Here is a 27,195-nt window from a genome sequence, read left to right as displayed (position 1 = left end):
AAAGATGTTGGTATTAATTGTGTTTACAAATATTCCCGCGGTTTTGTATTCTCGGTTTTAGATCACTTGTATCAACGCGGGCAGTTTATAGGCCGGCGTGCGCGACGGAGTTGAAAAACGAACCAGGTTTTATTAACACCGCGGAAAACGTGTTCTCAATAATGATTGAAAATTAAGATGTATTTTACAATTTAGCTAAATAGAATAGAAAGCTTAACTTTCCGCGGGTTTTCTTAGTTTAAACTTTTGTTTCTGTTCTTTTATTATTCTTTTATGAGAAATACGCCATAAACCCTTTCGATAATTACGTTACAACCTTATCATTTTAAATTGAAAAACAAGTTTTATTCTCATGCAATGATGCAAACCATCCTTCTTCAGCACATGCATGAAAAAGTATTTTTCATTTTGACAAATGAGTATGGAAATTAATAAGCCATAAATAACACGAGAACCATCAGTATCCCGCTATTATCGTACCCCTGAATGTACATGTTGAAAGCAAATAAGAGAACATATTTATTTATTTATTAATATAACACAACTGAACACAGTTAATATGAACAACTGTACAGTTCTATAGCGTTTAAAATATGCACGCATGCATGTCCGGCTTGACGAGCGATATTTTGTGACGAATCAGTGTCTATTTATTAGATCATAGTAGTTCCTTAACCGATGTCATTGTAGTCTTTAGATTTTTTCGCATAGTGTCTTGCGCTTTTTTCAATTCGGCTCGATGAAATTTTTGCTTATCTTCAAGGATCTTTCTTTTTTTAGCTGCCTCGGGTCCCTTAAATATTTTTTTGATGTTTTCATTTAACTCGGTGTTAATTTCATCTAGAGCAACTGTATGTTGCCGAATTCGATCGGCGTTCTTTTTGATCGTACTAGGCTTGCATTTTCTTTTTCCCAGACTTTCAGTGTCAGTGTTTGTACTGTCTATTTGCGAGACTAATTCCTCTTCTTCTAGCAGCAAAGCGCTCTGGTGTTCTCTCCATGCTATATTGATAGATTTTGCAACCTCCTTCTTTGATTTTGTCGTATCTTTGCAAAGTTTCTTGGCTTCCGTGTTCCAAAACAACCGCCGTCTTTTTTCCATACCTTTTGCTTTTGTGATCTCTTCTTCCCGATACATTTTTACACCTCGAATCTCCCACGATGTTGGTGAGCGTAGAAAGCTGCCAGTTGTACCTGTGGACGAGCTTGTGAATACCTTGTCTCGACGAAACGGCGCCGTGTTTGGAACGTCTTTGTTTTTGTCGTCTTCTGGATTTTCCGTTTCATTTGCACTCGTATTTGTAGTTTCGCGATTTGTCTTTTGTTCACATGGTCTGTCTGGTTTCGGTAAACGTTTGGTAATATATATTCTCGAAACTTTATCTGCAGTTAAGCTTACGAGAGAAGCAACTTTGGTTACAACCTCATCTTGTAAATCAAATCGCTGACCATTATCTTCAAGTTTAAAATCAAAATCACTTATCTCAAAATCCTCTTCAATTTCTCGCCGTAGATTTGCGAGAGACATTTCAGTATCGAATGCAGGAATGATCCCAATCACCTTATATTCCTGAACGATTTTGAGAGATGTCATTGCTATGTTATTTAAAATGTTGAAAGAACTTACAAAAACAACTGGAAACCCAGAGCTGGAAACCTATTTTCGATTAGGATTTAGGAATATATATCACATGAAACGTTCAACCAATGAGAGCCCGGAATTTTACAGTAACGAACGAGCGAATTGGCAGTCTCGGCCAATAGGAAACAATGATCTTAATGGACCTTTTCCATAATAGACCAACTTTTGAGTTTGAAGACAAAAAGAGAATTTCCGAAAAGTCCATACAAAAATTAGTAAAATTGCCAAGTTTGGGTGCGAAATATTGTAAGGTGCGGAAAATATAGCCATGCGAATTTGGCAATTTTGTATACTTTTCTATTACAGCCGGACGTGTGTAACTAAATTAGTTACACGCTTCCGGCCGTAGTAGAAAAGTATACAAAATTGCCAAATTCGCATGGCTATATTTTCCGTGCTACTTGACATTTTGAAACCAAACTTGGCAATTATACAAATTTCGGTATGCTCTTTTTAACTGTGGTGATTTATTTCATCCTTGTCACCTGGATAATGAGTTGGTCTATTATGGAAGAGGTCCATTAACGTAAGTAAATACAAAACGTGCCCACTTCCGCTTCTGCAGTCTGTTGCGATTCCTGTAACATCGGTTAATTACAGCTCCTTTCAGATAAGCGCGCCGCGCGCTGGGTTTACTGATACCTTGTAACGAAGTCAACGCTATACGTTTAAGCAAGGTTAACGCTACGTTTAATCAAGGTCAACGCTACGTTGACGATAAATACACTGGCGAGAACTTTACAATAGAGAAAACGTAGTTTTACACCAATAAACACTTTTCAACACGGATATATGGGCTACTGTATATTAATAATTAATAAAATCATTCTCCCAATGATATAATATATATGAGGTACCGTAATTATACACGCGAATACACGCCGCCCTCGAATAAAAGCCGCAGCGACAAGCAAAAATATCAATAAACGCCGCGCTCGAATAAACGCCGCATCATGTCTCATCGTTGCGGCGTTTATTCGAAGCAAAGACAGTGGGTAATTTAATTATCTACATATAATGTGAAAGGACCTAACTTTTATTCTTAGTTTTTTTGGTTTTGAATGTAATGGTTGACAATCACACAATAAGGTTTGTTATAAACGCCACCCTCGAATGAACGCCGCCCTCAAACGCCGCATCTTAGGGGCCGATTAACATGAGACGAGTTGTCCCGGCTAAGCGAGTTGACTCGGTTGGCCGGGACGAGTTGAGACATGCGATTACATGGAAAATGTTACATACTTAAAATTTGACGGGAATTATAAAATTATAAATACCGCCAATGTTTATTTGAATTTCAAACATGGACCCCTGTCGTTTCGTCAATTCTGCCTCATAACAACCTTGTTTTTTCAACTTTTTGGCTTGCTATATGCGTACACGGCTTATCGACAGCATGTAAATAAATGTATAATGGCTTACTACGCCACAAAGCAAACTATTGCTAGAAGAAAAGCTCGGCACGTCAGAATGCGTAGACTGCTGAGAAAGAAACGATCGCTTTGGGTAAAGAATGGAAGAACAGACGCCTGGTGGAGAAATACGATTAACGGGATATCGCTATAAGACGAATGGAAAAGATGTGCAAAGAACGGTTTACTGAATTTTGCGATTTTTTTTCGCAGTGCTGTTCGTTTAGTCCGCCAACACATGTAAAATGACAAAATAACGCACGCGCGAGTCAGATTTCTTGGCCCGCTTTGCCGGGTCAACTCGGCAAAATACAATTACATGGCGAAAGGTGTCCCGCCTAAGCGGGTTACTCGGCGAGCGAAAAGCGGGATCCCGCCTAAGCGGGACAACTCGCTTGCCATGTAATCGTAATGCTAAAATATAGGGAATAAATATACGAAGCGGGTCAACTCGCTTAGCCGGCACAACTCGCCATGTAATCGGCCCTTAAGCGCCAAAAATTTAATAAACGCCCCGGCGTTCATTCGAATAATTACGGTAAATGTGACAGAAACTGTTGGCTAAAAATAGCAATTACTCCACAGAAGTCGCGACATTTGATTGACATGTTGTGCAAGGCTTCGCGTTCGACTTTCATTCTTATGAATAAAGCGAGGAATAAATAAAAATAGAGTATAATCCTGGAAATTGATGTCGCTTTTCCACTTTCAAAAGTTCTGCCGCGTTTGCTAACTTTCATGCTTTATATTTTTGCCAATCCACTAAACGTAGCCATCGTCAACATCTACAGCGGATTTCCACTCAGTTCAAAATGTCGCGCGATCGATTTTTTGCGATCGCTTTCTTTTGAAATACAAACAGTCAAGCGGAACTGATCCCATTAGATGAGCTTGAGTAAACACATTTGAAAAGAAAGCGAACGCAAAAAATCGATTGCGCGACATTTTCCACTGATTGGAAATCCAGCTTAAGTTTGACGCCAGCACAACGTAGCGTTGAGCCGTTGACATTGAGCCTTGAAAAACCACATGTGATTAAACGAAGCGTTGAGCTGTTGACATTGCTTAAACACAGTGCTTAACGTAGCGTTGACTTCATATCAATGTTACGTTGACACAATAAAAACACATCAGTAAATTCGGCGCGCGGTGCGCTCATTTGAAAAGGCAGTAACTGTCAATCACAGAAGCACATTCACGACTACAGGATCGCGTATACAGAGACCGCGTGCTGGTTTGACGAGTTCAGTCGCTATTTTTATGATATTGTTCATTATTTTATAATTTTTTGCTGTTTTATTGCATGTGCTATATGAAAAACGTAAAAAACGTAAATAATTCTTTATTTCCTTTTTTAAAATGACCGCCTTTCTGTAGCCGCTCCTGTAGTCGTGAAAGTGCTTCTGTGATCATAGGCAGCCCAATGGCGAAAGTTCAGTTTTATTTTTTACTTGAAATAAAAATGCATACTTTGAAGAAATTGACATAATTATGCTTTTATTTACGTGCTAATGTACTTGTCTATAGTTTACAAGCTAAGATGCGTGTCTGACAATGTTAAGGCGATGTAGGCATAAATATTATATAATATCCTATATTATAAGGATATTATATAAATATAATGCCTACAATCGCCTTAACATTGTCAGACACGCATCTTAGCTTGTAAACTATAGACAAGTACATTAGCACGTAAATAAAAGCATAATTATGTCAATTTCTTCAAAGTATGCATTTTTATTTCAAGTAAAAAATAAAACTGAACTTTCGCCATTGGGCTGCCTATGCTGTGATTGACAATTAATAATTAAACCATATTACAGAAAGTCGCAACAGACTACATAAGCGAAAGTGGAACACTTTGTATTTTGATTGTAACTATTGCTATTTGACTGTAACGACTGTAACAAATTCAGTTATTAAAGCTCGAAATTCAGAATGTACGAAACACTATTTTTAAAAAACTCCAGTACCAATGAGGTTATTGCACTTCTCGAGAGAGTCGATATGCAATCTCGTTTAGAAAACTTGCGTGTGCGACTAAAGTCTGAAATTGCTATTTTGACAAGGAGGAGTTTGAGTTCACTATAGACGGGCACGGCGATTATCAGAAGGCAAGAAAAGAAATATGAAGTTGGTGCTTGTATAGTAAGATCTGATGGGAAAGTTTATTTAGATTTGAAAATGTTTGACAGAAGTCCTGCAACAACTGCTGTGCCGATGGAAAGTAAAAAGAGTGACAGCGAGGAAGCAATTACAATGAAGAAATCAGTGGCAGAAAAGGAAAATAACACCATGAGGCATAAATACCCTAACTTTTACGCTGACACCGATATTGAACAAACCACCGAGAGATTAGAGAAAGACAGAAAGATATTTTTTAATAGTAAATTACGCGAGATTATTGAGGACGGTTCTTTGGGTGACTGGGGTGTTCAGGCTATTACAGGCGTTATTGACGTGCATTGGGTGCTCAAGAAAAACGAGCTGTTAAAAAACAATGTAAAGGAACTTGTTGCGAGAAGCCGGCAGTCGAGCAAAGATGACAATTCTCAAAAGGAAAGGCAATTATTTAAAAATCTAGATGAACTAGAAAAGTCAAAGTTCATGGTGGATAGCGAATATTCACGGTTATCTAAGCAACTCGAACGAAAGGAAACAACACGCGAAGAATTCGAAAGATCCTTCGATGAAACATTCTCAAAACTAAAAATTGCGCAATCTAACCTAAAGAAATCTATAGACCAATACGAGAAAAACGCTACCAAACACGATTCCACAAATACGGCGCCAACATACAATGCAAATTCCAGTATGGAATTTGAATGCGACCAGGTTGAAGTTGAAATTTCCAATGATGAGATTGATTTTCTTGTATCCTCAGAGCAAGATGACTTTCTGGATGACAATAATTTGTAAAATATATAATTAGGCTGTAAATTTATTAAATAGTAAAAGACAAACGGGCAATTAAACAGAAAATGTGTAATTAAACACTGAAATGAATGCGAAAAAAAATCTACAAGGATGGACCGTTGATGGTGGGGAAAGGGTTAACCAATTGCGTTCAACTAGTCAATGTCCCGAATTTTTCAGTCGCGTTTACTCACGTTTCAAATTTTACGTTTCTCGAATGAAACGTGCATGCAGGTTCAAACTCAGTAACGGTGCCCCATATATGAAAGTTTCTGTACATTTTATTATTTTTATAAAATGCTCTATTTTTGTGCTATAATTCCATACTTTGCCGTTTAAACTGTTAATTTAATATTGTTTACAAATAAATCATCCGTGTTTGTGGGAAAATTCCACAATACTTTCACGAAATACTCGCCGATTATCCCCAATTTGCAATTTGTTCGGATAATATTATCCGTAAACAGTAAAATGTGAGGTAAAAATAATCACGTGAACAAAACATGTGGAATTTTCCCACTAAACGTTGAACATTATTGTAAACAATATATTGTTACTAATTACAGTAAGTACATCACCGTTTATGAATTCGAACCTGCACGTTTCAATCAAGAAACCTAACAAACGCGGGAGACTGACCAGTTGAACGCATGCAAATAGTAATAATTATTCATGTTTGCAATTTCTTCAGGTTGTCAGCTGCGTACGAAATACTGTGTACGAGATATCTTTCTACTTTCCATTTCTATCGGCACAGTCGTTGTTGCAGGACTTCTGTCAAACATTTTCAAATCTAAAACTTTTAATTCCCATCAGATCTTGCTACACAAGCACCAACTTCATATTTCTTGTCTTGCCAAACCCCTCTTTTGTCAAAATAGTCATTTCAGACTTTACTAATAGTCGCAGAACCAGAATCTACATGTATTAAAAATATTTTTTATACCCCAATTAAACCAAAACTGAAATACCAGTAAATTTCACGCTAAAACACACTTGCTGCGCCTCGGGTAACAACGGCAGTCACGGGTCAACAAAACACATTTGCGCTCGGCGTCAGTATTCAGTATTTAGTAATTAAGTGTTTATTATGTTTTCTTATAAAAGGCTTTTGATATTCCTCAACAACAACAACTGTGCATGCCAATAAACCATCCTTATTATTAAGTTTCGAAGTGCAAACGAAACTATGTATAACCCGAAGTTAATTCTTTCAGTTACAATTACCTGAAACCTTTGGCTTCGCAAAATTTTGAAATCGAAAGATGAAAGTCTATCGCCTGTATTCAAAAAGCTCACTCACACTCATTGAGTGTGACATATAAATTTTGTTAATGCTGGTCAATGAGAAAGTTCTTTCTGAATAGGTAGAAAGATTTAAGGTTAAACACTGAGAATCAGGCCTCTATTCGATTGGAAATACCGAAATGGAAATTTTATATCAAGTTCAAGATCTCTCACTCAATGAGTGTGAGTGTGAGTGAGCTTTTTGAATACGGGCGTATATAATTGATACATAGGCAGGGGAGGTATGTACCCTCGAGTTTGGACTCGAGTTCGAGTTAAATTTCGAGTTGCTTTTTCAATGCTTTTTCTTGTTTTATGGGAGAAGGGCTAATATACAATCATAGATAGCGGCGTGCCACTTGTTGGGCCACTTAATTCCTTTGCAGCGGCTACCTCTATATATAATACACATTTACAAAATATCTACAAATCCGTGTTCTTTTTGGAAATTTCTTCGTCGATTACAAAGTAGACTGTGCAGTATATATAAGATCTTCGTAGATGAGCATGCATGAAAAACATTTCCTAGCGAGAGTCAGTATGCGAAATCTTGTAAATACTGCTTTTGCAATCAAACGCGCCGCGCGCCGAATTTTTATCGTTGTTTACTCGCAGTCAACGTTATACGTTTGCTCTGCTCAACTTTGAATTGAGTGAGTGACAGTTTTTAAAAAATTTCAACTGTCAACTCTTTAGAACAGGCTAATCAAAACATAGGCATTTTATTGTTGGCTAATTCTTTTCAATAAACATCCTACTGGCGAAAGAGTGCAGTGAATCTTATAAATGTAAGAATATACAGCATCTTACGTTGATAATCACCCGTGAATCGTTACGTTGACAATAGTCCAACGTTGAGTGTGGGTGAACGTAACCTTGAGTGGAGCAAACGCAATTTAATAACGCTGACTGCGAGTAAACAATGATAAAAATTCGGCGCGCGGCGCGTTTGATTGCAAATAGCAGTAATATTTCCAAGTATATATGCTAGTTAAATATTGCTAGTCTAGTAATTTATTGGGTAATAAGATTTCGCGGGAGTGGGATTGACTACATCACGGATCACCGGGCGTTGGTTGTGGCTGTCATCCCCTGATCCTAATCCTAATACTAACCCTATTTAACCCTGCACTCCACAAAGAACCCGATCCCTAAATGCCAAAACGATTACAAGACATTACATCCACTGACATGTATATATTAAGGCCTATCTACACGATTAGTCGTATGCGTTCTTATTAGTCGTATGCGTTCTTATCGTTCTTATGTTTCGGGATTCCCACTAGGCAGCCCAGACAGGTTTTTATGGGGCGCCAAATGTTTCAATAATACTTGAAACATTCAAACTCGTGGCGCTCGGGCTAACTCGGAAGAGAATAAAAAACTCAGAACCCGGAATACTGTAGCCTCCAATCAAGGCAATCATCATCAGATGAGCAAAAATAAATATATTCACCTCTCAGTGAATGCCTGAGGGAATAAACTATATCATTCGTCCTATGGCTATGCAATGTCTGGCAAAGTCCTATGGCTATGCAATGTCTGGCAATGTCTGTCATAGTCGCAACTCGTTTCTGTTTCCACCAGAGTTTTCTATAGTTTTCTAAAAGTGAAACTTAGTTGTCCACGTGGAATTTTTTTAATTTTTTTAATAACTCTTTACACCTGAGGAAATTCCAGCTCGAAAATTTCATCCCCCTGAGGAAATTCAGATTCAAAATTTCATCCACCTGAGGAAATTCCAGCTTGATACTTTCATCCACCTGAGGAATTCCAGCTTGAAAATTTCATCCACCTGAGGAATTTCCAGCTTGATAATTTCATCCACCTGAGGAATTCCAGCTTCAAAATTTCATCCACCTGAGGAATTCCAGCTTGATAATTTAATACACCTGAGGAATTCCAGATTCAAAATTTAATACACCTGAGGAATTCCAGATTCAAAATTCCTTACACCCGAGGAATTCCATAATCTGAAAATACTCTACCCCAGACGATTTCCAAGGTCCTCGATAGGGGGGATACGGATATTAAATGCAATAGCCCAATACATTTTATGAGCTTGGTACAGTGTGTCGTTTTGCTCGGTTTTGCGAAGACGTGACCGACTATTTAAGGCTTTACATCATCGTTTTAACTTCAAAAAGAGTTCTTAAAAGTGTATTTTGGAGTTTTAATATAACAAATATCACTTTAAAGGTTTATAGTGTCGACTGCAATCACTGCATGAATTTAAGAATCGAAAAACAACATTCGACGTTCACTGCTTGGTTACTTATATAATTATATTATTTGTGCTGTTTTGATGTTTTGAAGGTTTAGCTATAATAGAGTATTAACTCTCACTTAAACTGTGAAAGTCTATAACTTAATGCAACGGAAAGCAGCAGGAAAACGGGTGATTTCACTTCACCTTTACGACTTTGTTTGTTTCCGAAAAATTTGAAACATCAGCTATCGGCTTTACATTTAGGACATTTCATAATATTGAAGGTTACGTCTGGCTAGCTCAGGAAATATTTTGCTTCGCTTGAAATGGCGAGGGGTTGCTGCATGCATGTATTTCTAGTTTAGCGTTGAATGCAATAGTATGCCACTCTCATTGTAGGACGTGATTGTATTGTCATAGGACGTGAATTATACCGGCTAAAATTTTTTTGCGACAATTTGAATGCGGAAGTTCCCACGATTCTATAACGCTATAGAACACTGAAAATTTCCCTGAATCTCAAAACACAAACTTTTTCGTCTAAAATTTTGATCTTAGATTCTAGTCTTCATTCAAAATTAAAATATCTTTCTAATATGATAGGGTGTCAGCTATGATATTGTAATAAAGTTCCAACTGTTCCAACTAAAATTTCTAGGTTTTAACTTTTTACTAAAGTGGACTAGCCTCCTAAAAAACTAGCCATGAACTGGAAAAAGAATTTTTCTTCAATTCCGGAAATGAGTTGCTTTCACTTTCAGCTCAAACTTCTTGCGAAACTGGCATTGTTACAGCACGTGCACTCATTTGCCTATATCACTCGTGGGATCTTTATGCATTTGAAAAGAACGTAAAAAGTTAGTTAATATATTAAAAAATGTTTTTTGATTTAGTGCAATAATTTCGAAGATACAAGCCTCTAAACTAATTGCGGTTCCTGAGTCCCAACCTCCTGGGTTTAAACACGGCTATTCAATTTGAAACTGCATGCCCATTGTTTACAGGAGCCTGGGACTCAGGAATTGCAGGTAGTTTAAAGGCTAGTATCTTCAAAATTATTGCACTAAATCAAAAAACTTTTTTAATATATTAACTAACTTTTTACATTCTTTTCAAACGCATAAAGATTCCACGAGTGATATAGGCACTTCCGAATTGCAGAAGAGGTTAATTCAACGATCTTTTTTGTTCTAGTAGTGGACTTACCGATTGACCATCAGAATTAGAAAAACGAATTTCGTCAGAACTTGTAGAACTTGTTAGTCTTGTTAAGTCGATAGACACTACATTTCTCTCAATCATATTGTCTAGACTTTCCTCGCGTCCTTTAAGGAAAGTGAATAATTTTATATCAACAGTATATTTTATAACAGCTTACATGTTGCGAAAAGTACCTTATCTAAGGGATTGTGAACTTATACCGTAAAATTCGTCAAGTATATTCTTGTTACCTTGTATTCGCTTGGGTGAAGGTTCATCGTCAGCCTCTCCCAATTTTCTTTTATAGGTGGCATTACATCCACACTTTAAAAAATATTTACACTGATGCATAGTATTTAATTAGAGTAGCAGTATCTTTTAGTTGGTTATAGTTGGTCAATGAATTATCTTGGTTGTTTGGTCATAGTTCAGGTCTGAATCTAGTTTAATAGTACACGTAAATTAGCTGCCATATAGGAACTGACCTAAAAGAATTCTTGGATCATGTGACATACTGTAGCTCGCTTTTCTCGCCACATTTGTCCAATCATAGTGTGTATGCCGGAGGCTCGGAGCAGTTAGACCGCTTCGCATCCATCTTGCACAACAACACCGGCATTCAATTTGCATGTTGTAATTGAATAATTTTTAACGGATCATGTAGAAATCAAAGCCAATTAAGATTTTACACGGGTGACTTTTTCCTCTTTGTGAATGCCGTTGAATAGAATAACACGGATGCATGTATAAGATGCATGCATGCATACTACGGGGGGTATAAAAAAAGTAGACACTTGTATGACTTGGTAAATAAATTGTCTTCTAGTCGTACGCGCACACATCCGTAAGGAAATAGGTACTTACTTTCTGCATACTGGTATACATTCCTTTATACATTTATAAAATACATACATACTTACAAACAGATCTTTTTCGCTTGCTTCGTCCACTTGAACACCAGGTTTCTTTCGAAATAAGTTCAACACCTGAATTGCAGTTGGCCTGGCTTCTGGATTAAATGTGCAGCAAAAGTGAAAGGCCTCTTCAAGTTGACACCATTGGGTAATACGCAGATTTTCGTATTTTGGATCATGATTAGGTAGGATTTCCCGTTTCATGTAATCGGTCAATTGGGTAAATGAGCATCCTACAAGAGAAGCCAGTTGCCTTAAATTTGCAGGCCGAGGAGGGCATTATCTGAATAACCAGTTGTTAGAGTTAAACTTAAACACGTTTCGCAAACAAGAATTTGCGAAAACTTTGCACTTCCTAGAAATAAATAAAATGGCCATCCGAGTAGAATAACTGACAAAAATCGTGATCACTAAATTCGATTTTTATGAAATATGCCAGACAAGCAGTGCAATCGGTAATAACTAATGTTCTTAATGTTTTTTTTATTATGTCCTGATCCGCGTCTGGGTCTTCTTATATACGACATGTAAGTTTATATAAATCTCCTGCCTGTTCTGGAATTTTAGCTAATATTAAAAAAAAATTCTATTAAAATAGCGGCGATTTTTTTGAGATAGATTTGCAAGTTTTTTTTTCATTTTTGACCAATTATACTTTTTTTGGTTTAGTCCCTAGAAAAAATAGTTATGTTCATACAATTCGACCATTTCCCATGCATCACTGGGTGTGTCCGGTTTTCTAGGTAACTATGATAACTGCAATTCATACAACTCTTTTATTCAGAATAACTTGCCTATTAATATGAGAAGATAAGATTTTATGACTATTAAAAAGTCGCACGCTTATTTAAATGACATATATTTTTAAAAATATGGTCGCAAATAACAGTATTCTCCGAGTTGTGGACTTATAATACCTATCCAACATAATTATCAAAAGTACAACAGAGTCAGAATTTAAACATACCTTGTTGTTCTAATTCGGCACGATATGGGCTACGGACATTCGGATTTATCATAGCGTACATGACCAATCCTAACGACCAAATATCAGCATTTTACTCTGGCGTCAGCGACGGAGTTGAAAATTCGCCCCGGTTTTTTTTTTTTTTTTTTTTTTTATATTTTTATTATTTTTCGTCGTCGCAAGTCTGTAATGGCGCGAAATACACTAGTATTTGAAATGTGTATGTGATTGGATTTATGTATGTCCCAGTCTTGTCTCCCAAGAGTTGTGGTGCACAACTTAGGCTAATTTTCCGATGCGCGATTCGATTTCGCTCGCATGATACGGCAATTCCTCCAAGAGGAACAAATAAACTGTTCTTTTGACGCTGTTCGATTAAGTTTAGATTGAATTGGGGTAAGATTATATTTAATACATGTAGATTCTGGTCCTATTTTAATAATATCGCTGCTATTTCGCCGTTTAACAAGATGTGGCCGTGTATGGGCGCGTTGACACGTCGCAGTTTGCACAGGATTGAAAACTTAATACAAGACGCCTACTCAAGCGATCACTCGGGCTACAGTTATCTCGTAGTAACATGGCATGTTCGTGACACCCGTGCGAGAAACGATCCTAGGACGATTTCGATTGGTTCGAAGACTTCGTGCCACCCAGGCGTGATTTTTGTAAACTCGCGACGCAAAAGAAAAAACCGAGCCCATTTTACAACTCGGTCTACTTACGGTAGCCCGAGTAATAACTATACTAGAAGTTACTATCGCAAGGGAAGTGCTGGCATCGCAAGTCCATTTATCACATGTTGAAGAAAAACAACGGCTGTTTAAACTAAGTTTGTCTACTCCATAGAGGCTTTCTGGGCTTTTTTTTTAAATGAATAATATTGTGAACATTGTGGCGAACAATAGGTGCATTAAGTGAACATTGTCGTGAACAATAGGTGCATTATTTTTTTTCGATATTTGTATTATTGTGAAATAGTATTGCCGGTGATGTGATAATTCATATCATCATGCATGTTTATATAAAAAAAATTGGCAAAAATCCTTTAAAGGCTCGATTTTGACGCTAAAGATATAAAAATAATGCTGAAAATGTGAACTATCTGTACTAACTCACTGTAACCGTTTTAGTTTGTATTTTGCGCAATATTTTATAGATTAGGCCGCTTTGATGTGTAATATTGAATAATAAATAAATCGCATGCATTTTAAGCCTGCAGCACACGAGAGCTATCAGCTAAGCTACGGGTTACTCCTGCCTGTTAGCGCAGCCGACAGCTCACCGTGTGCAGATAGATTTTTCTGAGTTTTCTGCCACATGCAACCTTTTCTCGCATATCAAGCATGTTTGATACTATTTAAATCGTCTTTTCAAGCTCTATCGTTTGGTGGTATTCCAGGGTCTTTAGCCCAAATACTTGCCGAGATATTTAGTTTTCTTTCTTCCTGACAATACTGGCGCGGCTCGAAGCCAGTTTTTTTGCCCTGCAGGCAATAAGACGGAAATAACCTTGCAGGGGTTCGCAGATGCAGGTAACTTCCATATATAGAACGCATACCATATATGGTTTTTGCCAGAATGAATGACAAAAATCGAGATTTCGCCTTAATATACGTGCCCAGACTCCGAGGCGTACGCGGCCAAACTCCAGATTAGTGTGCTGGCTCGCTGCGCTCGCCAGCAATAAGCACGAATTCCAAAGGCAAAGTGTAAGACAAAGTGAATGTATATCATGCGGTTTACTTACATTTTTAAACAATTGAACTTCTATATTTTTTAAAGTACGATGTGTTTCTGAATTTCGTGATCGAACATTTATAGGTACGCAAGGCATCTAAATGCGAATATGAAACTGTATTGTTTATGTTCAAAAGCTCTATATTAAAGATTGGCACGTGCGCCGGAGTTAACGCCAGAACAGGCGTCTTGTTTTATATCATCTTGGCTTGCTTGCACAAGTCGCCGCAAGTGGATTTCTGGTGCCATATATGCTGGAGTCCCTCGAATGATTGATTCTGTCCTGGATACCAAAAGTGACTTCGTTTGTAAATCAAGAGATCGACTTAAACCAAAGTCCACACTTAAACCAAACCAGCGAGCTTGCAGACAATCGGGCATTCGCTATACGCTTTCATAAACATATCGTCCACACCGACCTCACGAGAGAGCTTGCTGTAATGCTGGTTCGAAACTCAAATATTTCCTGGCTTGAGGTCTCGGTGGGCAATAGATTTGTTGTGCAAATATTCCAAACCCGCTGTGATGTCCTTCGCGCATATTGGTAATATGTCAGAAAGAGAGCTGAAATCAAATTCGTCGTCGGCGAAGTAAACGAAATCTTCTAGCGTGTTCACACTTTTTTCAACCCCAAACGGACGGTAATCAAAACAGCAATACTCCATCATAATTGCATGTGGTTCTTCACAAAACCCCAAGAAGTTGATTATATTTCGGTGGCGCTTAGTCTCGTTCAAGAGTGCCGCTTCCTTTACGAAACGGGACTTGGAATCAATTGACTCGCCTTTTAACTTTTTCGTGACCACGAGTTCTGCTTTGCCTTTATATTTTCCTACGTACACCGATCCAAAAGAACCAGAACCTAATCAAATTTCCAATCAAATTTCGGTAAACCCAGGTCTTTTTGGGGCTTTTTTTATCAATGTCGGGATTTTGAAGCTGGCTTCCATGTTTAAACAATGGACGCAAGCACCAAGATTTTCGATTTTGGCGCGATTGGCGCTCACTGTTGGCGCTCACTGTTGGCGCGTAGTGGCGTCGTCCTTCGTCGACGTTGATCGGAACCATACGGAGTGGTCTCGGTAAAACAGTGAAATTGTGAAATTGTAATTGAGAAATCACAATTAAAGAAATTTTATCGATTCCAGTCCGCGTTTTACTAATTTAGTGCAGTCTACGTTTCACTAATTTAGTCCAGTCCGCGTTCTACTAATTTAGTCCAGTCCGCGTTTTACTAATTTAGTCCAGTCTGCATTTTACTAATTTAGTCCAGTCCGTGTTTTACTAATTTAGTCCAGTCCGCGTTTTACTAATTTAGTCCAGTCCGCGTTTTACTAATTTAGCCCAGTCCGCGTTTTACTAATTTAGTCCAGTCTGCGTTTTACTAATTTAGTCCAGTCAGCGTTTTACTAATTTAGTCCAGTTCGCGTTTTACTAATTTAGTCCAGTCCGTGTTTTACTAATTTAGTCTAGTCCGCGTTTTACTAATTTAGTCCAGTCTGCGTTTTACCATATGTCAAATGGAACGCTCCGCCCATTCCTTTAGAAACAGTGCATGTGAGTCTGATGCATTGAACTCAAAAGAACTGGAAGGCTACCTCCTGATTAAAATAGCCAAAATTATTGAAGCCAAATTTTACCTCCAGACACGCGTGTTTTACCTCCAGACACGCGTGTACATGTTGCGAGACATTCTCGCGAGGGCCTTTTCAGGAAGGAACTGTGAACATGAGGCGATTGGTGTTTCGTGGCGATCGAAGTCAAATGGCAGTGTATAAACAGACAAATAGATAAAAAAACTGCCGTTCATTTAGGTTTTACTTATGTATTTAACGTATTCCTCATACATACATCATACTCTAGCGAGGAAAAAGTTGGTCCGAAAAGAAACGAGGGAAAATGAACACTACAAAGCCAAACGGCATGTTAGGATGATTGGAGCGTTTAATGAAACTCCAAATAAAAGATAAGTAACGAATTGAACTCAAAAGATTGAATTCAATGTTTTAACGTATTAAAATAACAAGTTTATTGATTGTTGAACAAGATAAGTTTGTTTAATCTGTGTCTATCACTCTGCTTGCCTTCGTTGACGACTTTTTTTGTGTATTTCTTTCCGTACGTGAACAATCTTATTGTGAAATACTTGTCGGCGGTGCATTTTATCAATTTTGTTTTGTGGTCGTCTTCGTTTAACAGTTCATTTTCGCCGTCTTCATGATCGGCAAAAACATCTACACTTGTGTCTAGTGCGAAGTGGTGACATACGTTGATTATCATTTTTTTCTTTAGATTATTTTCGCTGTTGATTTGTTGGAGATCTTTATCGCAAACCGTTGCTTTAAAAACGTGTTCGCAGTACTCGATTGTGCGAAATACTGAGGTTGATGGTATTTGCAAACCACCTTGGTTGATAAATCTGGTGAACGACGATGCTTTGCCAGCTTCATGATATAAACTGGAGGTGTAATCATGACCATTCACAGGGATTTGTTTTGGAAGAGGGAGAATACTTCTTTTACACGCCGAACAAGGTAGTTTGTCTAATAGCTTTGAGACTATATACCCTGCGATGTAAAAACGTATGTTAGAGGTGAACTCACTGTGCCCACTTCGGTCCAAATGCTCACATATAGTGGTAATTTCATCGGATGCGCTTTCATCTTGGTTTTCCTCACTTGCTGGTGCTTTATGCTTTCTAACATGAGATAGTGGAATGAAACTGTTGCAACCAGTGAAGTCAACACAATTTGCATTTTTAGAAGCAGTTATTGCATTTCTCATAAGGATTTTCCTTAATGCATACTTAAATTGAAAACAGTTAGCATTGTTGTTCCATCCTCCTCTGCCTCGAATGCATGAAAAAAGTAGTTCAACATGGTCCTGCGAGAATTTATATGTTAACAGATACTTGAACGGGTTGGTTGGGGAACAGAGCATTTGGTTAGCCATTGCAATTGTTGACTTAATACAGGTCACAAAACCAATTATGAATGTTTTGCGTCCAGTTTTGCAAAGCAGTTCTGCTGGGTTGGTTTTAGTTTTTAAGGACAATAGGTACTTTGCCGAGTTGGTGAAGATCTCTTCCCACGAGTCCTTGCTTTTGCTACGCAGAGGTGTTTTGAACCCCTTTCCAGCAGGGTTTCTGCTATTAAGCATGTCGAAAAGTCCGTCAATTGTCCGGATAAATTTGATTGTTCCTTGGCTATCACGAAAATGTGGATGGTTGGCAGAGACATCTAGGAATTCAATTGCGTTTGCCACAGATGAACTAAGGGTTTGGGCTGCAAGTCTAACATTCATTTTATGTTTTTCATATTTAAGGTGATTCATTGAGAGCTTGTTGGCAAGATTAAGCCCTTCCTGTTGTTGGAGTTGCTGTAATTCTTCAATAGATTTCCACTTTATTTCATTCCCATCACAATCAACAAAGGATCCAAGGTGGTCAAGAGCATTACGAGCCAACTTTAACGTGTGACATGGATCAAGTATGATATAAAGATCTTCCCCAGTTGTTGGATGTTTAAAAGATGTTCATTCATTTCATCGTATGTACCAGATAATTTGCCACCAAGTATTTCAAATGTTCTAAGATTTACTGCTGTTATATCAGCTGTTACAGACCATACCTTTAGATCTGCCTTTGCAGCCATTTCCAAGGACTTTAACACCAACTTTGCTTGGTTGTTTGCTGAGATTTTGTCAACTAAAAAATATTCAATTGGGCATTTCCAATGGCTTCTTGTTCCAACCAGGAGAAATACCAATGCCTCTGATGCCAGTTTGTCACACTGTAAATTTGGAATTTCATTGCCAACGTCAACAAAACCTGAATACCGGCCTTGCTCGGGGTTCCATAATGTTTGCTTGCGTATTGACATAGCATCAATGACAAGACAGCAGTCCCTATTAATGTGGGAAACCTGGACTTGGTTGGATAACGATGTAAATGCTTTTTCTATAAATCCTGGATCGCATTTAATGGAAGTGGACCATTTTTTTTATCAAAGATGGGTTTGGTAGCGGGATAATCGATCTGACATATTTGTATGCTTTTGGTGAATAGAAGTGAAGTGTTACTGCAAATTCCTTAATTTCATCCGTGTATCTCCTTCCACATGGCAAAGTTGTGATGTTCTCTTTGAAATTATATAGAAATTCCAAATTTGTATTTTTGAAATTTTCCTCTAGAGTTTCAGCTTCTTTTACTCTGATAACAAGTTTATCTTTCATGACTTTGATCACCTCACCCATGTTTTTAGCCTTCTGTTTTGATCATCGTAGCTGTTGTTGTAAATTACGTATTTTTTTGTCAGTTTTTCCTCTAATGTATCCCTTTTTTCTTCCGGTAGAGGTTTGGCAACTTTGGCTGGTGGTACCAGGTTTTCTTCATCAAATGGATAGAATGGCCTCTTGTTCGTCTCTTTCTATCCACTCGGTGATTCATCTGGAAGTGATGGAGCTGTGTATGTTGGATTGGGTCTTGATGGTATAGCATGATTTTTTAAACGGCATGTTCCACTTGATGAAGGATAGATTATGTAGTCGGTGGTTTTAAAGTGGTCACTGCATATACGGCTATAATTTGTTGCTCTCCATGATGAGTATTTATTAGCTTCTTGAACAAATCATTCCCAGTTTTCTAAGTCGTCTACATTTTTCTTTGGAAATCTAAGACGATTGCATATAAATAAATTTTGAGCTTCTATTGTTATTGCCCATATATCAAAACAATTTGCTTTTTATTTTGTACAGATTTGACTAATGATTCTTTGAATCAAAATATTGTTTTGCTAGAAATTTACCTTTGTATGATTGTATCTATAAAGTTCAAAATTGAATATATGGGATTAACGTTTGGTTTCTTTTGTTTTTACTATATAATTTATTGACATGGCTGTCATTACCTGTGGAAAGCAATGGTATTTTCTCTTTCATTGTGAGGAATGCCTTTGTTTTTGCACCCATGAATGACGCATGTAAGTGGTATGTTTTTTTTTTGCAATACAATTTAACGGAATGGATTTTTTAGGCCTCTTATATGGGCGGCCATGACCACCAAAAATACATGAAATGTAAAATGGGTTAGCATATTGTGAATTGGTCTAGACAAAACACTAATGGAACATTATTTAGTGAAGCGGTATAGCGTTCATTTGTGATTTGGAACGTGCAAAATAGGCACGGTCAGCACAGTTTTTGAATGGTTTAACGATCTTTGCATAATTGGTCTAGCATAAACTGGATTAGTCCAGCGTTGACTGAATTGGTTTAGCGATAGTGTGAGAAATGGTCTAGCATAGATTGAAATGGTTTAGCATGACTTGCAACGGTCAGGCACAAACAAGAATGGTTTAACATTAATTAAAATGGTTTGACGTAAACTGAAATGGTCTAGCATAAACTGAAATGGTCTAGCGACTAGCATAAACTGAAATGGTCTAGCATAACGTGAAATGGTCTAGCATAAACTGAAATGGTCTAGCATTAACTGAAATGGTCTAGCATAAACTGAAATGGTCTAGCATTAACTGAAATGGTCTAGCATTAACTGAAATGGTCTAGCATAAACTGAAATGGTCTAGCATAACGTGAAATGGTCTAGCATAAACTGAAATGGTCTAGCATAAACTGAAATGGTCTAGCATAAACTGAAATGGTCTAGCATAAACTGAAATGGTCTAGCATAAACTGAAATGGTCTAGCATAAACTCAAATGGTCTAGCATAAACTCAAATGGTCTAGCACAACGTGAAACAGTTTAGCATTAACGCGTAATAGATTAGCATTTATATATTAACTGAAACTTTGATTGAAATGAAGTGAATGAACTAGTATAACATAAATGTCACCGTTAATTATAAAAAATATCTCGCTCTGATTGGTCAGATAACGCCCAAATATGGTAATGTTCTAGCAAAAGCTATAAATAGTATTAACAAAAGAGATAAATTTAATTTAGTAAGTGCAACAAGTTATATATTATTATATACTGATATTCTCGAATCTGGATAGTTCGCCGAAAAGTTTACAGTCAGGTAAAGCTTTATATTGATTTACTTGCGCTGTAAAGTTTCGCAGTAACTACAGCAACGTCGCATACTAATGGCTGGACGCAGCGATCTTGCAGACGCTATTAAGCAGATATTAGACGGGCTTACAGCTTTACGTAATGCGAGTGAAGAAAATCGATACATTTTGCAAACATATGTCTTGAGATTAGAAGTACTCGCTGAGACGTCTCTTGCAATGGTCGATATTCCACTGGAAGTCGTTGATCTCATAAACAGTGCAAGAATACGAATAAAAGAAGTTCACGATTCCTCTTCACGTGAATTCATATCTTACCAGTCACCTCTTGTACGAAATGGTAATAGAGGAAGGCCAAAATTTTTTATATCGGAGGAGCAGATATCGTTTTTTAAAGGTACCAGTATATATTCTGATCAACAGTACGTAAGGTTTTGTATGTCAATATAAACTTGTTCTGGCATTACCATTATAGTCCATCCTTTATGTATTGAAATAGAGAAGTGAAAATAATTTTTCAATGTTTATAAAATTTGTCTTAATATATGACAGAGCACAACTTCACTCAGAATGATATGGCGCTGATGCTCGGTGTGAGCAAAAGAACAGTTGAAAATCGAATGGCAGAGTATCACATGACCAACAGAAGCAGATACAGTGATATTGAGGATAACATTCTAGATTCTTACATTGAACGCATAATTAGAAACCTCCCAAGATCAGGTACGAAAAAATATTTGACAATGTTATGTGTCAATGAAAGCGCTTTATATAACCTATAACTGAATATACAATAATTAGGCCCAGGTTATACGTCGCATTTTGGCTGCATCGAATGCAATTCAAACGTCATGTTTGTAATGCTTTCGACGGGACCAAAACACGATGTTTAACCTGGGCCTTACTGGTCATGTTATTTCTAGGATTAAAATCGATAGAGGGAGAATTGGTCGCACATGGAATACGCGTTCAAAGACATCGTTTGCGAAGTTCCGTAAAAAGAGTAGACCCTGTTGGCCGAAGAATGCGTGCGTTTACCAATATTCGCCGACGTAACTACAACGTTCATTCTCCTCTCGCACTCTGGCATGTTGACACAAATCACAAGCTAATTCGGTATATTTTTGTTATATTAGCAGCAAACAATGGCAATCATACCTATTTAATTATACAAATTGAGGGAGAAAACGTTTTCTACACAATTTCCCGAAAACACGATGGTGACAACAATAGTCCGTCGCTTTCCTAGGTGTATTGCTTTTCCTTTCAGATATTCCAAATTAATTACACAACTTACCATAATTTTATTTCAGATGGAAGTTGGTTATACACGGATGTATCGATGGGTATAGTCGGGCCATTATGTACCTGGCCTGCAAACCAGACAACACATCGGCGACAGCAATGAACCTTTTTACCGAAGCTGTCAGTACATGGGGTCTTCCTTCGCGTGTAAGAGGCGATATGGGGGTGGAAAACAGAGACATAGCTCGACATATGTTAGCTCACCCAGCTAGAGGCCCTGGAAGAGGCAGCTTCATAACAGGAAAAAGTGTTCATAACTCGCGCATAGAGAGGCTCTGGCGAGATGTGTATCGCGTGGCAACTTCTGTGTTCCGCGATCTCTTCCAGATGTTAGAAAGTGACGGATTCCTTAACCCAGATAATGACGATCATCTTTTTTGCCTTCATTATGTTTTTCTTCCAAAAATCAATGGAGTTTTGGAGACGTTTACAAGGTCATGGCTTAACCATAAAATAAGAACAGCGGGTAACAAAACTCCATTGCAACTATTTATTATGGGCATGCAGCAAATAGGAGGTGAGCAAAGGACAATAGCTTCGGAATATTTCAATTCTTTACGAGATGTAAGTATACTCGTGTCTAACGTACAATATATCAAAAATTATTTGTTTTCAAGTTTCAAGTCAGCAGCATGAGTGGATTTACGATATTTAACCACGGTTCGGAATCCAACATCTTTAATGCTTGGAGGAACGTTTGTTAGCATTTTTTTGATAACATTGCCAACTTTTTGGTAATATCGGAATGTATTCTCTAACCATTATAAATTATATAGGAGGAAGTTGTGGAGTATGGAGTAGATCCATACGGTAGTCTTCCAGATGGTGAAAATATTAACGAGGAAGGAGTCATTCTTGTACCTCAAGTACGATGTTCCTTAAATGAAAATCAGATCAATGCTTTTCAACATCAAATGTCGAGTGTTCATGGAACTGGACCATGGGATGTAGAGCCTTATCTCCAGGCAGTGCAAACCCTCAATCAAATCCAGGCAGTGCAAATCCTCAATCAGTAAATGAATGCAATTTGAATGCAGGTTTCTTTAATAAGTATATAATATAAACAATTAAACAAGTTTACAGAAAGAATATGAATATATGCATGGTTTAAGTCATGTTAAGTTTAAGCGCGCCCAAAGTAAGTATTAGCAAACGCATAATCAAAAAACTGGTAAAGTTTCTCTTTATCGCCAGGAACTTTGTCTCCTGTTGCAAGCGTGAGCCTGTTTATGCAAGTGTTGCTTGTCGGAAGACAGGATTGCATGTCGGGGTTAAACGAAATAGATGGTTTAACGCCATAACCCAGAATTGGTTCCGTTTCACTTGCAGTTATGAATGCCAGGATACTTCCTAAAGTGATCGCACCACGTCTTTGTGCTTGAAAAAAAATGTTTAACAGTATATAAATCACCACAAAACGTTAATTGTTATGTATCTAAAACGTACATCTAAAGTTAATTGAATCACTTCAATAGCCCTATTCGAACCCAATTACCTGGAACTGTTGCAAGCTACGCGCAAAAAAGTTTTTCCAGTCAAAATTTGGAAATATAAAAATGAATTTAAGAAAACCTGACTCTGGCCTCTTGCTCGTTTTTGGAATAGGTCTATGAGCACTATTTCACTAACAATATTATAACTTTGTCATTGACCATAATATACAATTTCCATTCAGGGGTTCGGGGGGCTTTAAAAAATAGGAAAGGAGATGAAAATAATTTGCCAAAGATTGCACGAGCATATTATTATTCATGTATAATTATAGAGTTGGTTGCAAGGTGTTGTTATTACTATTCAAATTATTGATTAGTTCATAGGTTCACTTTACTACATTTATTTACGGATAGGTGTTTCATAGGTAAAGCTGTGTGTCACACCCGATTTATATTTCATCTTACAGAATAATAATGCATGCATTTACCTATATAAATTCGTTTTTGCTGTGCCTGTGGGAACGGGTACTGAATTTACACATTTCAAGTAACATTTACCTGCAATCTCTTTCATGTAGTTTAAGAAACCACGGTATGCCGACTCTTCCAACAACCTTTTGTTTGACCCTTGTTCTGAGAAATTGGGCACCAATAGCTTTGCCAATTTCGAGTACGTTAGATTTTGCGCTAATGACCTCTCATATAGAAATGCAAGGATAGTTGGTTTCTTTCTGAACAACTAAAAATTCAAAACGCACTCGTTAAATTAATGAATAATTCATAAGGTTTATAGTACTTTATACCAAACCAAATTTGATGAATTAGGTCACATGCACACCCTGTATGTACAAAATACAAATTAGATTGATATATAATAATCCTAATCTGTTACAAATTGTATCGGAGAAATACAACCGGTACCACATATATATTCACAAGCTATATCGTTATGCATGATTGTCCTCGAATTATTTTTATGCGCATTATTATTAGCTATCATCGTTTAAAATTGTTATGAATAGACTTTTTGATGCTGCCAGATTTATATTTTTGTAAATGCATGTGACTACAACTTACTTGCACGAGTCCAAACTTGGCCAGACCAGCTTGAAATTGTAACTCAGATTCTCTCAATGGGCGTGAATCACTTTCTTGAATTAACAATTTCAGTTGATCTTCTTGAAGAAAACTTGGCAGTGGACCTCCTTGTAACAGGCAGAAACCTTAAAGGAGTTAGAAAGTAAATATACCAAGTAGCTTTGACGATATGCTTTGGCGTTGTCGTTTGTGAAATCCTACGAGCAATTTTACAAGAAAGCCTTGTAGAAATCATACTGATTTTCTTAAATAATCAATAAAACTCATCACAGCATTACAATGACTGACTTCAATGAATTATGTATGTATAATTTGTATGTATGTATCTCACCGAATATGAGACCTCCACCAAGATAGTAATTTTTCAGAGTATGAGCAACGTTATCCTTGATTACGTAATGACCATGTCCGTCATCTTCAAAAAGACGGTTTCTTGTCTCTCTTATTGCAATGCCTAGGAACTCCTTTCTGGGGCCACCGTAGTCTTGGGCTAATTCGCCACTGAACGTTACTTCAAGTGGGAGGCTGAAGTCCCATTCCTGCCCAAGAATTTCATCCATGGCATCATCAAAAAGCGTAGCCCTCGAAACAAATAACTCTGAGGTCTTCCCTTCTGTTACTGTATTTTCGTCCAGAATGTCGAGTGCACGTCCTCTCATGAGATTTTTTTGGAATTCTTTTAGAACTGCAACAGGATCGTTGCAGTCAGACCTGCGAAATTAACACGCGAAAGAAGTATGAAAAATATATACTGTAATAAATATTCGATAATGTATAATTGATCAACAGTTGAACTTACATTACAGTTAACGTCTGACTAAGTGCGCGCTTAAGATGATGATCATAAGGTGCCTCTTCTCTACAGACAAAATTCAATTATATGCTTGAATCATTGGTGGTCATAATTAGTTTTAACACTGCACTGATTTATCAAAGACATGTTTTCATTATTGAAAATAATTCAACTTCCATGGCGAACAACAAATAGACATTAGACATAAAACAGCAGTTACAAAATTTTACCTGTTTGAATAAGAATCTGAATGAGTTTCCGGGTTTTCATCGCAAATAACGCTTGGTGGATCACTGCTGTGCGCGCCAACAATAACTTGCTCTTCTGAACTAACATTCCTTTAATCAGGATTGCATTTTGTTATACACTATTAAAATCAGGTATTTTCACAAAGTAACACGTACTTTAACATATGCAAAAAGTAGGCCAATTATTACCGAACTGCATTATCAGTGCAATTAGCAATTCCTTCAACACGATCGCTGATAAGGCTGTATTCTCTGTAAATGGTTGGGAATGGTCAAGATGATTTATTCACCATTTTTATTGTTTACGACTGTAACTCTGTAACTATAGTGTGCAGCAGTATGCGGCTCATGTATACACTTACTGATCGACGTTGAAACAATTGTCTATGCTCCTGCAAAGCACGACTCCGCCTGTCAGAGCTTAATGTTGGTTGTGCGTCAGATGTCGATGGTGCATTAGATGTCGATGGTAAATTAGATGTTGATGGTAAATTAGATGAAGATGGTGCATTAGATGTTGGTGGTGCATTATTTGTTGAGAGCAGTGCAACCGCCTGCCTTAATAGGCTTTCTGCTGTTGAAGTGTCGTTTGATTGACTCTAAAATATATTAATATTAATACTATGTTCTCATTAACAAGTTTTCCGAATTTTCGAATGCAGCATTGTTTTTTTTGGGCATATACTTTGGTACGGTGCCATGGAAACCATGGAAACTATGAAATCGAAAAATAGCATGCCTCTTGCGAGTTACACAGAAACGAGGCTAGTAATATTTCTTCCCGCAAAATTCAAAAATTTTGAAAAAGTGTTTTCAAGCCAAAATTTTCAAAATTACGTAAGGATTTTGAGCCCAGGCATGAGTCGGTTGTAATGGACCAGGGCGCTTATATAGAGGGCGGTTGAGGGTGAAACGCGCTTACTGCTCGCTGATCGATCTGTGATGCGGAAGTGGACTGGCACGAGCGTTTTCCCTCTTCAGTGAAATAATAGTTAAAATAACTGGCACGAGCGTTTTCCCTCTTCAGTGAAATAATAGTTAAAATATAACAATCACAAGCACACGCCTGGCCACTTTTGCCTAAAATTTTGACAAAATCACGCTCCTGCCAGTCCACTTCCGCATTACAGATCGACCAGCGCGCAGTAAGCGCGTTTCACCGCCCTCTATATAAGCGCCCTGTAATGGACCAATTGCGTAATAGACCAACTTACTATCTAGGCATTCAGGAAGAAATAAACCACCACAGCTAAAAAGAGCATACCAAAATTAGTATAATTGCCAGGTTTGGTTGCAAAATGTCAACTAGTACGGAAAATATAGCAACGCGAATTTGGTAAAGGTATACAAAATTGCCAAATTCGCATGGCTATATTTTACGCGCCTTAATTACAATATTTCGCAGCCAAACTTGGCAATTTTACTAATTTTGGTATGTACTGTTCGGAAATTCCCTTTTTGTCACCTAAATAAAAAGTTGGTCTATTATGCAAACGGTCCATTCTTTGTGGCGAGATGTGGTAGTTATTTGAAGCCTAAGTGTGATACAGTATATGTTTACATAAAACAAGACCCGTTTACACTATACCGGATTCACATGGTCACGACTTCACTTTAAGTTGTTTTATGGTATCTCTGTCCCCAGAACTTTTTTTATTTTACGAATCATGTTGAAGCAATCATACGATATATCTTTTAGGGTTCAACTCGCTTTGACATGGCTAGATTTGATATCGTGAACATTGAACCGGTGCAGTGTAAACAAGGTCCGATTGTATAAAATATTCTCACCATGTTGCCCAAGCCACAATAAAGCTAAACAAAAACAAACATATATTTAAATAATTGCTTGGCCTATACTTCACAAAGAATTTGCGAGCACATGACACCACAGCCGAAGCAGAAATTAATAATTTAATGTGTCTGAGTGAACACTATACGAAACTTTACAGCGCAAGTAAATCAATATAAAGCTTTACCTGACTGTAAACTTTTCGGCGA

General features: G+C 37.5%; 1 protein-coding gene across 1 annotated transcript; it reads right to left on the bottom strand.

The window, feature by feature from the left end:
• Window positions 1-22,745: 22,745 nt before the first annotated feature.
• On the bottom strand, window positions 22,746-24,713 carry LOC114535799. The gene is made up of 4 exons (XM_028557124.1): window positions 24,485-24,713; window positions 24,133-24,278; window positions 23,614-23,794; window positions 22,746-22,999 (listed from the first exon to the last, which is right to left on the bottom strand). Exons 1-4 carry the CDS (start codon window positions 24,711-24,713, stop codon window positions 22,746-22,748), a joined length of 810 nt encoding a protein of 269 aa, XP_028412925.1.
• Window positions 24,714-27,195: the final 2,482 nt, after the last annotated feature.

This window comes from Dendronephthya gigantea, unplaced genomic scaffold (assembly GCF_004324835.1).
Source record: "Dendronephthya gigantea isolate DGI-Jeju-01 unplaced genomic scaffold, DenGig_1.0 000125F, whole genome shotgun sequence".
NCBI lineage: Eukaryota > Metazoa > Cnidaria > Anthozoa > Malacalcyonacea > Nephtheidae > Dendronephthya > Dendronephthya gigantea.
The sequence above is the reverse complement of the archived record's forward strand: the minus strand, read 5'-3'. Positions and strand labels throughout refer to the sequence as shown.